At 44.2% G+C, this 15,188-nt stretch overlaps 1 protein-coding gene across 3 annotated transcripts in view; it reads left to right on the top strand.

Moving 5' to 3' along the window:
- LOC139556506 (alpha-(1,6)-fucosyltransferase-like) overlaps positions 1 to 15,188 on the top strand; it is a 159,591-nt gene that overhangs the window by 87,856 nt on the left and 56,547 nt on the right. For 2 of the 3 annotated variants that reach the window (XM_071370550.1, XM_071370551.1), the window contains one exon: positions 8,866 to 9,476. In XM_071370550.1, the coding sequence (XP_071226651.1) occupies positions 9,274 to 9,476 (203 nt within the window). In that variant the 5' untranslated portion in view covers positions 8,866 to 9,273. Of the gene's footprint in view, positions 1 to 8,609; positions 8,722 to 8,865; positions 9,477 to 15,188 lie in introns of those variants that run through there. The other variant, XM_071370552.1, reaches the window with a different exon arrangement.

Raw genomic sequence — 15,188 nt, 5'->3', positions numbered from 1 at the left:
TGTTTGACTTGTTCCTCTTTACATAACTGTATTCCAGTAGTCAGCCAGCACACCCATCACCCCCTCCATCTTGTTCTTAGCACGTGGGTGCACCTGTCCTCCCGAGCTACCTAGAGGTAATAACAGGAGCACATGCTAATATGCACCGACTCATGTAACCACACACACAGAGCACACACACTGTACAAACGGAATTCCATTACTGTCTTCCACGTGTCTGAACGCCACTAGATGTGTAAGAAAAGTATTCTACCGCTTCATGCTTTATTCAATAGATTGGGTTTAATCCCAATGCTTATTGCTTGGTGACTATGGCCTTGTGAAAGATAGACGACCTTTCCTAGGGCTTCACGTCTAGCTCTTCTAGCTCTACATTCTGCTAACCCTGGTTGGTCTTATAGACAGTCTGTGTTTGTGTGTGTTTATTTGTTATTTTGTTATTTCATTAGGATCTCCATTAGCGTCTTCAAAAGCAGCAGTTACTCTTCTTGTGGTTCACATAAAACATGACATAATACAGAATATTAATAGACAATAACAGCTCAAGAACAGAACTGCATACATTTAAAATAAGAATATAAAAAAGGTCCGGTACTGATTTGTGTGAGTGTGTGAGTGTGTGTGTGTGTGTGTGTGTGTGTGTGTGTGTGTGTGTGTGTGTGTGTGTGTGTGTGTGTGTGTGTGTGTGTGTGTGTGTGTGTGTGTGTGTGTGTGTGTGTGTGTGTGTGTGTGCGTGCGTGGTTGTGTGTGTGCGTGGTTGTGTGTGTGCGTGCATGCTTCATTCTTGTGTGTTTGCGTGTTTATGTGTGATAGCATCATGAGGACGTCTCCCAATCCTGGCTGTACTGAGAGTTAGGCGCGAGGCGTCAGTATAAGGTTGGGCAGTATCCAGATTTTCATATCATCATGCCGTCTTTCTCTCATCCCGTGATTTCTGGTATTACCGGCTTAGTACATAAGGGGGCGCTGGGTGTCTATTATCAGAATGCTAACAAAATTAGCACAAGTAAGAGTGAAATTCCATGGAGGCTGCTAGCTAAATATGCAGACGAGCGCAAACAGACATAAATGAATTGCAAAGACAGGCAATCCAGCTAATACAGTTACACATAGTGTTGGTCCCATGTTTTATGAGCTGAAATAAAAAATCCCAGAAATGTTCTATACTCACAAAGGCTTATTTCTCTCAAATTTTTGACACAAATTTGTTTACACCCCTGTTAGTGACCATTTCCCCTTTGCCAAGATAATCCATCCACCTGACAGGTGTGGCATATCAAGAATCTGATTAAACAGCATGATCATTACACAGAGTGTAATGGGGAAAATAAAAGGTCACTCTAAAATGTGCAGTTGTGTCACACAAGACAATGCTACAGATGTCTCAAGTTCTGAGGGAGTGTGCAATTGCCTTGCTGAAGCAGGAATGTCCACCAGAGCTATTGCCAGAGAATTGAATGTTAATTTCTCTACTATTTGCCACCTCCAAAGTCATTTTAGATAATTTGGCAGTATGTCCCACTGGCCTCACAACCGCAAACCACGTGTATGGCATTGTGTGGGCAAGCGGATTGATGATGTCAACGTGGTGAACAGAGTGCCCCATGGTGGCAGTGAGGTTAAGGTATGGGCAGGCATAATCTACGGACAACGAACACAGTTGCATTTTATTGATGGCAATTTTAATGAACAGTGATAACGTGACAAGATCCTGAGGGCCATTGTCGTGCCATTCATCCGTCACCATCACCTCATGTTTCAGCATGATTATGCGCAGCCCCACGTCACAAGGATCTGTACACAATTCCTGGAAACTGAAAATGTTCCAGTTCTTCCATGGCCTGTATACTCACCAAACATGTCACCCATTGAGCATGTTTGGAATGCTCTGGATGAATGTTTATGACAGCGTGTTCCAGTTCCCGCCAATATCCAGCATCTTCCCACAGCTATTGAAGGGGAATGGGACAACATTCCACAGGCCACAATCAACAGCCTGATCAACGCTATGCAAAGGAGATGTGTCGCACTGCATGAGGCAAATGGTGGTCACACCAGATACTGACTGGTTTTCTGATCCACGCTCCCCTACCTTTTTTTAAGGTATCTGTGACCAACAGATGCATGTCTGTATTTCCAGTCATGTGAAATCCATAAATTAGGGCCTAATTAATGTATTTCAATTGATTGATTTCCTTATATGAACTGTAACTTAGTAAAATCTTTGAAACTGTTGCATGTTGCGTTTATATTTTTGTTCAGGATAGTTAGGAGCTACCGAATGTCATTTTTTCGTGAGTTTGGACATTTACAAGTGAATGTGAAGCCTCGTTAACTTATTAATTCAGCCACTTACTTAGATAACTAGTAAGTTAAACTTAGGGGTTGCTTTAACGCAGAATTCTGCATTTTTCAGGGAGGAAAAAGAGATAGAACGCCTAAGAAATATCTTGCTGTGTTTTGTAAATACAGATCTAAAATGCTTCTTATTGTAATTTCTGCTCGGCATCAGACTCATTTTGTGCTTCAGTTGCACTTCTCGGGATGAGAATTCACCAACGGGCATTATACCAGTAGATAGTGCTCTGACTGATGTGCAGATACGTTTCTCCTGTAGGCTACTTCTCACAGTGTAGCTGCATGCTTTTAAGTTAATGTAAGATTAACTTTAAGCTACATTCTTTATATGATAAACATTAGAAATTTGATGGCCAAGCATCTTTTTTTTGCAAAAAAGACCTTGATTTTTCATTGTAAAATCATTTACTTGTTTGGCTGCCAGCCAAATAGCGTTGCACTTCTGTTGTCATCTGATGAAAATGAAGCAATTTTTTTGCCGAATGTGTTGTTGCACTAATATATCTTCTGTGGAAAACTATAGTTGCACGTCCCTGATCCCTCTACTGAAGCAAGAAAAAACACTGTTGGGTTTCAATATAAAATGCGACCCCTGTCAATACACAGCTGGACTCACCTTCTCCCACTTTCTCCCGTTGTGCTACTTACAAACAAACACTTGACTGGCTCAACTGTTCTGGGGAACTATGGTAAGCTTCATAATGTAAAATAATGTGACAGGTGAAATGAAGAACACAATCAGCTTTATCTCCTAACGTATTGCACAAGTTGACTGCAGATATTTACTTAAAAAGTAGCCACAAATATAAAAAATTATTGATAAACATAAAATGACTAGTTTTAATTTCTAAATACCCCAATATAGGGTATATATGGTATACCGCCCAAGCCTAGTCGGTAGGAAGATTGGCGAGATGGCGGTGGCTTGAGTCTATCCACTTACGAATAGCGCTGCGCATCTTTATTCCCTTCTATTCACCATTATTCCCTCTAGTGCAAATGTCAAAAAGAGTCGTCACATATTTAATTTAGGCTGGAGTGGCTGGCGCTTCACTTTACATCAGGTTGCTCTTTTTTTGATGGGAAGAGGAGAGGGGGAAATTGTGGTCAGAAACAAGCACTAAACGACTAACTTGTCTGAAAATGTCACCGCTGTCAGCAGAACCGCCTCGTGGTCCTTCCACTTCAAATGACTCTGGTGCTGAGGCAGGATATTTGATTTCCTGGTTTAGACCTGACATTATTATCATTTTTTGACTTCTGCATCTCGCTGTTGGCTGGGCTCCCCGCTTGTGCCATCAAACCCCTGAATGCTGCAGCCCCCCTGGTTTTCAACCTTCCCAAGTTCTCCCATGTCACCCCGCTCCTCCGCACATTCCACTGGCTTCCAGTCAAAGCTCGCATCCATGGTGCTTGGCTACGGAGCAGGAAGAAGAACTGCCCCCTCCCTATCTTCAGGCTATCCTCAAATCCCCCTACACCCTAACCCGAGCACTCCGTTCTGTCAGCTCTAGTCTCTTGAGGACAGCTCCCGCTCAGCCCAGTCCAAGCTCAGTCCCTGCCCATCTTCCGAAAGCACCTGAAACCCGACCTCTTAAATAATCCCCCTCCTCACCTCAACCAACCCCCTTCCTCTAGCTCTGAGTTTGCTAATAGCTACTGTATTAAGGAAAAGTGGACTTACTATGCCTGTGATATGTGGTTGTCCCACTTACAGTGCTGTGAAAAAGTATTTGCCCCCTATCAAATTTTCTCTACTTTTGCATATTTTTGATACTGAATGTTTTCAGATCTTTAACAAAACATAATATTAGATAAAGGGAACCTGGTTGAACAAAGAACACAACAATTACCTACTTATTTCATTTATTTCATAAACAAAGTTATGCAACACCTAATGCCCCTGTGTGAAAAAGTAATCGCCACCTTACGGCACTGCAGCTATCTTAAGATGAATGCACTAAGTCGTTCTGGATAAGACCGTCTGCTAAATGACAAAAATGTCTATATATATACAGTGTACAGTATATAAATGCAGTACCAGTCAAATGTCTGGACACATGTACTCATTCCAGGGTTTTTCTTTATTTGTATTATTTTCTACATTGTAGAATGATATTGAAGACAACAAAACTATGACATAACACATATGGAATCATGTAGTAACCAAAAAAGTATTAAACAAATCAAAATATGTTTTAGATTTGAAATTCTTCAAAGTAGCCACCCTTTGCCTTGATGACAGCTCTGCACACTTTTGGCATTCTCTCTACCAGGTGTGCCTTGTTAAAAGTTAATGTGTGAAATTTCATTCATTCTTAATGCATTTGAGACAATCAGTTGTGTTGTGACAAGGTAAGGTTGGTATACAGACGCCCTATTTGGTAAAAGACCAAGTCCATATTATGGCAAGAACAGCTCAAATAAGCAAAGAGAAATGACAGACCATCATTTAAAGTTTCTTCAAGTGCAGCCGCAAAAACCATCAAGCACTATGATGAATCTCGCTCTCATGAGGACCGCCACAGGAAAGGAAGACCCATGGTTACCTCGTCTGCAGAGGATAAGTTCATTAGAGTTACCAGCCTCAGAAATTGGCAATTAACTGCACCTCAAATTACAGCCCCAAATAAATGCTTCACGGAGTTCAAGTAACAGACACATCTCAACATTACCTGTTTAGAGGAGACTGTGTGAATCAGGCCTTCATGGTTGAATTGCTGCAAAGAAACCACTACTAAAGGACACAAATTAGAAGAATAGACTCGAGCAATTGACATTAGACCGGTGGAAATCTGTCCTTTGGTCTGATGTGTCCAAATTTGAGATTTTTGGTAACAAACACCGTGTCTTTGTGAGACGCAGAATAGGTGAACAGATGATCTCTGCGTGTGTGGTTCTCACTGTGAAGCATGGAGGAGGAGGTGTGATGGTGTGGAGGTGCTTTGCTGGTGACACTGTTGGTGATTTATTTAGAATTCAAGGCACACTTAACCAGCATGGCTATCATAGCATTCTTCAGTGATATGCCATCCCATCTGGTTTGCACTTAGAGGGACTATCATTTTTTTTCAACAGGACAATGACCCAAAACACACCTCCAGGCTGTGTAAGGGCTAATTGACCAAGAAGGAGAGTGACAGAGTGCTGCATCAGATGACCTGGCCTTCACAATCACCCGACCTCAACCCAATTGAGATGGTTTGGGATGAGTTGAACTGCAGAGTGAAGGAAAAGCAGTGCTCAGCATATGTGAGAACTCCTTCAAGACTGTTGGAAAAGCATTCCATGCGACAACCCTCCCTTGCTTCAATTGGAGGCCTCGGAGCATGGTAGTACGCATATTGAGAAATACCCATAGGTTAACTCTTAAGGATCTGCACCTTTTTTTCAATTTCCGCCTAAAATGACATACCCAAATCTAACTGCCTGTATCTCAGGACCTGAAGCAAGGATATGCATATTCTTGATACCATTTGAAAGGAAACACTTTGAAGTTTGTGGAAATGGAAAATGAATGTAGGAGAATATGACACATTTAGATCTGGTAAAAAAAAAAAATTTGTACCATCATCTTTGAAATGCAAGTGAAAGCCCATAATGTAGTACTCCAGCCCAGGTGCAATTTAGATTCTGGCCACTAGATGTCAGCAGTGCATGTGCAACGTTTTAGACTGATCCAATGAACCATTGTATTTCTGTTGAAAATGTTGTATCAAGACTGCCCAAATGTGCCTAATTGGTTTATTAATAACTTTTCAAGTTCATAACTGTGCACTCTCAAACAATAGCATGGTATTCTTTCACTGTAATAGCTACTGTACATTGAACAGTGCAGTTCGATTAACAAGAATTTAAGCTTTCTGCCAATATCAGATATGTCTATCTCCTGGGAAGTTTTCTTGTTACTTACAACCTCATGCTAATCGCATTAGCCTACGTTAGCACAACTGTCCCGTGGGGGACCCACCGATCTTGTAGTGGCTCTAGACTACTTCTACTGTAGAAGGAAATGAGAATACCTATTATTCACCATTTGAACAAAGTAGATTTCATGGCATAGGTTAGCCTCAACCTATACGGGAATCTCAGGGTAGATGTGTGGATCTCACATTTTCATCCCTGTGAAACGCGTCTGAAGAGTGTCACCTCTCCTTTCACCTCATATTCACAACAACAATGAACCATTGAACCATTGAATCAGACAGCATAGAAGGTAGCCTTCCATTTCAGTTTCACTTATAGTTTTCAACTATTCTGTTGTACTAAAGTCATTGTAACCTACTGATACACAGTATGCCACTAGCTTCTCCTGCTTATTTTATGTTTTAGAGAAATATTAGCAAATTTAAAATATTGGCCTGTGCTATGGTGAATTCTGGCACCGAGGGTAGTGTGTTCCCTCTCTATTTGCCATTTTATGGGGTAGCAAGGGCTCATAGTCATTGTTTTGTTAATCTCTGCTAACCCAGAAGTAAAATCTCACATCATTTGGTCAGCTGCATGATTAACTGTGTTCATACATGTTAGAAACCCCCCCCCTTCTAATCTGTGTGGGCACAGCGCTAAACATTCGAGGCAAAGCAGTTGAAGCACCGCCTTCGCCCCAATCCTGATACGGCCAAACAACCTGTGACGAAAACCCCAAAACCGGAACTAATGCTGCTCTCGTTATCTCACGCATCCCAATCAGTCCCAGCAGATTCTTCTACAAGCAAAATCTGCCCACGGGAGATGAATGTCTTGCCAAAGCACCAACAGATCTTTTTGAAGGCTGTGTCAGGAGAAACACTAGCCTGGTTCCAGATCTGTTTGTACTGTATGTCAAAGAGCATATATGACATGGCCATACAGCCAAACAAATCTGGGACCAGTGCTACTGTGGTGCTCACCCTGACCCGGTCCAAGCCCACTTAACACAATCTTCATTACTACTCCAGCCAGACAACCTGTCTCCCTATAACATGATGACGAGTGATTCACAGTCCCCCTCCACCAAGCAAATGCATTAGCTGGCAGCAGCTACTCCTCGCACTGCTTATTTCCCATAATAAAAACCCGGCTCAGCATTCTCCTAGCCCTGCATACAGTACGTCAACCTGTCCTTATGTCAGCTCGTGTTAGTCACAACAACAGTGCAGAGCCGCCACGGAGCATAGTGGCACGATATCATTTTGGCTCTCAATAGCAGGCCAGAAGGACCGGTCGGCCATTACGACTTGTTTTGTGTGGGAAGATCTCAATTGCGTTCTCCTTGTGTCGTCTCGCCTCTTTGCTCGCCTACTTCTCAAAACCCATTGGATGAGAAAGCCAGAGGTCCTTCCCGTTTGACCTTCGCCTCCAATGGGTACCACGTATGTCCTACATACCAACTACGCAGCATGCTCCATAATTCACATGCTGACGTACACTGGCAGTACAGCTAACCTACTTATGTGTTACCACGCTAGTCCCAGGTGATAATGTCTCACGCTGAATACGCATGCAGAACCACACCCATGATCACACACACACATCCTAGTGAGACCACACATACAGATAGGCACGTTCCATACACAGCATCTGTAAATCCAGTGCTTAGTTGGGTTTGGGAGTTGATAGAAAAGGTGTGTATTGTCATAAACCCGGCAGCGCACCTCGCATCTCTCTCTCTCTCTCTCTCTCTCTCTCTCTCTCTCTCTCTCTCTCTCTCTCTCTCTCTCTCTCTCTCTCTCTCTCTCGCGATGGCGATGGCGATGGCAGCGGGAGTGTACAGGGGAAAACCAAGGGAACGGCCTGGGATTTAGCCATCACCATGGGAAGTCATTAGCCATTAGGCTTAGCCATGCCTAAAAGTGAGAGGAGAGGTGGAGAGAGAGAAAGAGAAAGATAGGGAAATAAATAAAGAGAGAGAGAAAGATAAATAAAGTGAGAGAAAGAGAAAGATAGGGAAATAAATAGAGAGAGAGAGAGAGAGAGAGAGAGAGAGAGAGAGAGAGAGAGAGAGAGAGAGAGAGAGAGAGAGAGAGAGAGAGAGAGAGAGAGAGAGAGAGAGAGAGAGAGAGAGAGAGAGAGAGAGAGAGAGAGAGAGAGAGAGAGAGAGAGAGAGAGAGAAAACAAGACAAGACATCCCAGTCTCTCTGCCTCCTCATCACAGTGCATTGTGTTTCTCATCACGCTGGAAATGTAAATTGCGGTGTCATGCTGATCAATCCTGAGGGGCTGCTGCTGAGCCTGGGCTCTGTCAGGGCCAGTCAAACAACACATCCACTGTTACACCCAGCAAACCTTGTTCCTCTGAGCTGTGTCTGTGCTTCTCTGGGACTGTCTGTGGCATGTCTGATGCGCAGCTCTTCTCCCAGGCATATGTCTCTCTGTCTATCTGTATGTTTGACCATCTCTCTCTGTCTGTCTATGTGTGTGGGTTTGGGTGTGTGTCTGAGCGTCCGTCCCTTCGTCCGCCCATCCGTCCGTCCCTTCGTCTTTCTGTCCGTCCGACTACCTCTCTTTCTCTCTCTGTCCCCATAGGAGCCAGGCTAAACACATGAAGTAAACAGGACCGGAGGAAAAGGTGACGCGTACAGACCAGGTGCAACCAGCAAGGGGCAAGGAGTGGAACGATAAACACACCGTCACCAAGGAGCACGAAAAAACAGGAGGTGGAGACCCCTGCAGGACAGGACAGGACCAACAGCCAGGAGCATTAGTCGGTCAGTGAACTCTCTGAGGAGAAAAAGATGCTTTAGCACAAGGAGAGGGGACTGGTCGGAATCCTCACCAAAGAAATACCCAATCGTATCCCCTTTCACGCCTTCCACAAAACCCCTCGTCTCTCTTACTACCTCCCTCCCCCTGCCCTGCGGTGCCAGCGAGGATGCCCTGGTGGGTATTGTGACGGGGCGCGACGGTGTGTGTGGGTGGCCAGGCTGAACTACGATGCGGCCCTGGGCGGGCTCGTGGCGCTGGATCACCCTGGTGTTGCTGGCGTGGGGCACGCTGCTCTTCTACATCGGGGGCCATCTGGTGAGAGACAGCGAACACCCTGAGAGGTCCAGCCGCGAGCTATCTAAGATCCTGGCCAAACTGGAGCGCCTCAAGCAGCAGAACGAGGACCTGAGACGCATGGCAGAGTCCCTCAGGTAACTACCCAGAGGGGGGGATGTGTGTGTAGAGGGGGGTAGATGTGGGGGTTAGTCTGTGTCTGGTTTGTGTGCGTTTGTGTGTGTTTATTGGCATATATGTGTGTGTGTGTGTGTGTGTGTGTGTGTGTGTGTGTGTGTGTGTGTGTGTGTGTGTGTGTGTGTGTGTGTGTGTGTGTGTGTGTGTGTGTGTGTGTGTGTGTGTGTGTGTGTGTGTGTGTGTGTGTGTGTGTGTGTGTGTGTGTAGGAGTGTGTGTATGAGTGTGTGTATGAGTGTGTGTATGAGTGCCTGCATTAGTCATAAGTCCAGCTGTAGGTGCAGCTTTCAGTTCCCTCCTGTGATATCCTCAATTGCTTTGAAGCACACACACTTCAGACAGCTGGTCTCCGATTAAATCCCTTGCTTTTGTAATTATTCAGTATTGGCTTGAAAGCAAAGGTAGGATTCATGGCACCAAAACAAGTCCAGCCTTCAAACAGGCACTGTCCAGATGGGTCTCAGTCAGAGACAGTGCATGTTTTGTGTTTGTTGTTATTGAACAGATAGAGCCAGCGCTCTGGAATCAGTCAGACTACTCTGTTAGAGCAGGTCAGGACCAGTGTTACCATCCAGTGTCATAATGGTCATGTCTTGCTATCTTGCTAAAGTCCCACTAAGCTAGATAGCTAAGAATCAGAGATGACATGCCAGAGCTATGAGGCTGGGTAGATGGGTATGTATGTGTGTGTAACGGTGAGTCTGAACTGAAGCAGGCCCAAGCCAGGAGACCGCTGCGGAGATGTGTCTTATCTGCGTACTAAGAGAGACCATGCCCTTCTCCACCACCTAACTGCTGGCACAGACACGGACCAGGGCCTTTGTGTGTGTGTGCGTGTTTGTGACAGCCGGCCTGAGTGGTGTGGCTCTTACCACCTAGTTGTCACTAACTGACACACTCACTGACTCTCTGTTTGACTAACTTACTATATACACTGACTGTTCAAGACATTAAGAACACCTTCCTAATATTGAGTTTTCCCCTCAGAACAGCCTCAGTTCGTCAGGGCATGGACTCTACATGGGATGCTGGCCCATGTTGACTCCAATGCTTCCCACAGTTGTGTCAAGATGGCTGGATGTCCTTTGGGTGGTGGACCATTCTTGATACACACGGGCGTGAAAATCCCAGCAGCGTTGCAGTTCTTGACACACACAAACCGGTGCGCCTGGCACCTACTACCATACCCTGTTCACCCTCTGAAAGGCACACATACTGTACACAAAACATGTCTCAAGGCTTAAAAAGTCTCTTCCCCTTCATCTACACTGGTTGAAGTAGTGTAATATAATTTTAATGTTTGTGCTTTTCTTATAACTAATTTCCGTGTTCTATTCAGGTTCTGTTCTATAAACCAATTTCTGTGTTCTATTCATGTGCTGTTCTATAAACCAATTTCTGTGTTCATGCAAGTGACTCACTGTACAAATCCTCGCTATCAGTAGCTGCAATTTGGCAGTACGCCCAGAACCTTGTTTTGAGAACGAACTAAAGATATCTCAGTATCAAGGTCTCAGCTTAGAGAGAAGAAGCCTCGTGAGATATTGGTCAGTCACATGAAGGAAACAAAACGGTAATGATTAATTAATTATGCTAAATCATGCAAATATCACGTGTCTGTGTATAGCCGTATCTAAGACAAACTGCTGCGTCTGCCCAGGCAGAGCTTCTGATTGACATGTGTACTATGGCGTATTGAGATAGTTGGAACCTATCCAGCATGCTGACATATAGACAATGATTCATTTCAGATTATCTTCTAGTGTCCCCGTGTAAGAATTTCCACGACAGTGGATTTAACATTTGGCATCATTAATTAAGGGATCATAGACTGACCAGGTGAATCCAGGTGAATGCTATGTCATGGAAAGAGCAGGTGTTGTTAAGGTTTTGTACACTCAGCGTATGACACCAACTCACTGACTGACTGAGTGAATTATGGCTGACTGACTAGTTTCAGGTTGACCACAATGCCTGGATAGGTGTTTAACACGTTGTGTTTAATATATCAGCTAACCCCATCACATGATATAGAAACCTGGTGTCGGACTGTGGAGTTGATGACGTGGCACACCACATGTGAGCATGTATTGCAGTGTAGTCACCCTGAGGTGCAGCCATTAACTCAGTATCTCACACCTCCACTACATTAACTCCCACACTCAGCCTCTCAACACTGATTTGAGTGACAGGCCGATAGCCCACCCACCAATCACCCAGCAGCACTAATGAGGGGTGAACACAGGGTCGGCGTGGCGATCTGCCTCTGGTGCCGCCCTCTCCACAGCTGTCAATCACCTGATGTGTCTCACACAGAGATGATTACACGCGCAAGCGAAATGGCGAGAGAGAAAGAGAGAGAGAACGTGTCTGTTTGTGTGTGCGCGTGTGAAAAACAGGTGGCCAGAGCGATGAGGGCCTGATCGATCCCCAGGCATGCGGATGGAGAAAGGGAGGGATGATGGATGAGGTGAGGTCTGCACCATGCAGATATTTAGGGATGGGTGGAAGAAGAAGATTGTTAAAGAGAGAGGAGAGCAGTGCAGGCACTGTTGTAGCACACACCCCAGCAGCCCCCGCAAGGCAAGGGGCCCACGTCATTTTATTTTTTATAGCAGGAAAATAGCTCTTAAACAGCATCATTTTCTCCAGGCCTCATGGCAAAATTTGTAAAATAGCGAGAAACTGAAATACGCCACTGAGTGCAGGTCGCTATGATAACATGGACAGGAGGGAAAGAGAGTGGAGGGAATGACATGGACGAAATGGTATGGAGCGAGATGTACCGTCTTCATTGAGGGGAGGGGCCCCCCCAAACCAAATCTCGATTAGGGCACCCAAAAGCCTAGAGCACACACAGACACAATAAGAAAGAGCTGAATGGTTTTATTGGTTTTTCTCCACAGTGTCCATTGACCATTATCTGTCCATTAGACGGTCTCCTCCTAATGATGTCGACTTATTGGAGTCTGTCAGTCTGTCTGCCTCCAATGAGACTGAGAGACAGATTACTCTATTGCTCTGTGTTCTCCATGCTCCATGCAGCAGATCTATAACTGTGCTTTATGTGCGGGCGTGCGTGCAGGATTGCGTGCTTGCATGCGTTTGTGCGTGCGTGTGTGTGTAGCAACAGTCGTCAAAGTGTATAAAAGGTCCAGAATACAGTTCTGATAAATGTAACAGCTGCATAATGGAGTGAAACACTTTTTTAAATAAAAAAAAATCCATCAAATTTTGACTGTATTCTAGCACATTCAGTGCATTCGGAAAGTATACAGACTCTTTCCCTTTTTCCACATTTTGTTACGGTACAGCCTTATTCTAACATGGATTAAAATGTATCTTTTCCTCATCAATCTACACGCAATACCCCATAATTGCAAAGCTAAAACAGGATACATTTTTGTGCAAATTTTAGATCCTCTCAAGCTCTGTCATGTTAGATGGGGAGCGTCACTGCACGGCTATTTTCAGGTCTTTCCAGAGATGTTTGATCGGGTTATTGGCTGGGCCACTCAAGGACATTCAGAGACTTGTCCCGAAGCCACTCCTGCGTTGTCTTGGCTGTCTGCTTAGGGTCGTTGTCCTGTTGGAAGGTGAACCTTCGCCCCAGTCTGAGGTCCTGAGCACTCTGGAGCAGGTCTTCATCAAAGATCTCTCTGTACTTTTCTCCGTTCATGTTTCCCTCGATCCTGACTAGTCTCCCAGTCCCTGCCACTGAAAAACTTCCCCACAGCATGATGCTGCCACCACCATGCTTCACTGTAGGGATGGTGCCACGTTTCCTCCAGACATAACAATTGGCATTCAGTGCCTTTTGGCAAACCCCAAGTGGGCTGTCATGTGCCTTTTACTGAGGAGTGGCTTCCGTCTGGCCACTCTACCATAAAGGTCTGATTGGTGGAGTGCTGCAGAGATGGTTGTCCTTTTGTTGGTCAACCATCTCAATTGGGTTGAGGTCGGGTGATTGTGAAGGCCAGTTCATGTGATGCAGCAGTGCATCACTCTCCATCTTGGTCAAATAGCCCTTACACAGCCTGGAGGTGTGTTTTGGGTCATTGTCCTGTTGAAAAACAAATGATAGTCCCACTAAGCACAAACCACATGTGATGGCGTATCACAGCAGAATGCTGTGGAAACCATGCTGGTTAAGCGTGCCTTGAATTCTAAATAAATGACTGAGTGTCACCAGCAAAGGACCCGCCACACCAGCACACCTCCTCCGCTCACTTACTCTGCGTCTCACAAAGACACAGCGGTTGGATCCAAAAATCTCAAATTTGGACTCAACCGACCAAAGGACAGATTTCCACCGGTCTAATGTCCATTGCTCGTGTTTCTTCTTCTTATTGTGTCCTTTAGTATTGGTTTCTTACCAGAAATTCAACTATGAAGGCCTGATTCACGCAGTCTCCTGTGAACAGTTGATGTTGAGATGTGTCTGTTACTTTAACTCTGTGAAGCATTTATTTGGCCTGCAATCTGAGGTGCAGTTAACTCTAATGAACGTATCCAGAGTTACCTCTAGATCTTCCTTTCCTGTGGCGGTCCTTGTGAGAGCCAGTTTCATCATAGCGCTTGATGGTTTTTGCAACTGCACTTGATGAAACTTAAAAAGTTCTTGACATTTTCCGTATTGACTTACATTCATGTCTTAAAGTAATGATGGACTGTCATTTCTCTTTGCTTATATGAGATGTTCTTGCCATAATATGGACTTGGTCTTTTACCAAATAGGGCTATCTTCTGTATACCACCCCTACCTTGTCACAACACAATTGATTTGCTCAAACACATTAACTTTTACTGCCTCAGAAACCCGGATCCGGGAGCACCCCCCACCCCCCCCCACTGACTAGCATAGCTAGCATAGCGTCACAAGTAAATTGTAGCATCTAAATATCATTAAATCACAAGTCCAAGACACCAGATGAAAGATACACTTCTTGTGAATCTAGCCACCATTTCTGATTTTTAAAATGTTTTACAGGGAAGACACAATATGTAAATCTATTAGCTAACCACGTTAGCAAAAGACACCATTTTTTTTACTCCACTATTTTTCCACTCCATCACTAGCTATCACCAATTCGACCAAATAAAGAAATAAATAGCCACTAACCAAGAAAAAACCTCATCAGATGACAGTCTGATAACATATTTATTGTATAGCATAGGTTTTGTTAGAAAAATGTGCATATTTCAGGTATAAATCATAGTTTGCCATTGCAGCCACCATCACAAATCTCCCCAAAGCGACTAGAATTACTACAGAGAGCAACGTGTATTACCAATTTACTCATCATAAAACATTTCATAAAAATAAACAAAGCATAGCAATGGAAAGACACAGATCTTGTGAATTCAGACAATATTTCAGATTTTCTAAGCGTTTTACAGCGAAAACACAATAAATCGTTATATTAGCATACCACATGTGCAAACGTTACCCCAGCATGAATTCAAGGCAAAGGGAGCGATAACGTTATCATCACCAAAATATATTAATTTTTTCACTAACCTTCTCAGAATTCTTCCGATGACACTCCTGTAACATCATATTACAACATACATATAGAGTTTGTTCGAAAATGTGCATATTTAGCCACAAAAAAACGTGGTTATACAATGAGAATAGTAGCAAAACTGGCCTGAAAATATCGGGCGCCATCTT

Source organism: Salvelinus alpinus, chromosome 27 (genome assembly GCF_045679555.1).
Source record: "Salvelinus alpinus chromosome 27, SLU_Salpinus.1, whole genome shotgun sequence".
NCBI classification, from domain to species: Eukaryota; Metazoa; Chordata; class Actinopteri; order Salmoniformes; family Salmonidae; genus Salvelinus; species Salvelinus alpinus.
This window is presented reverse-complemented; position numbering and strand designations above follow the sequence as displayed.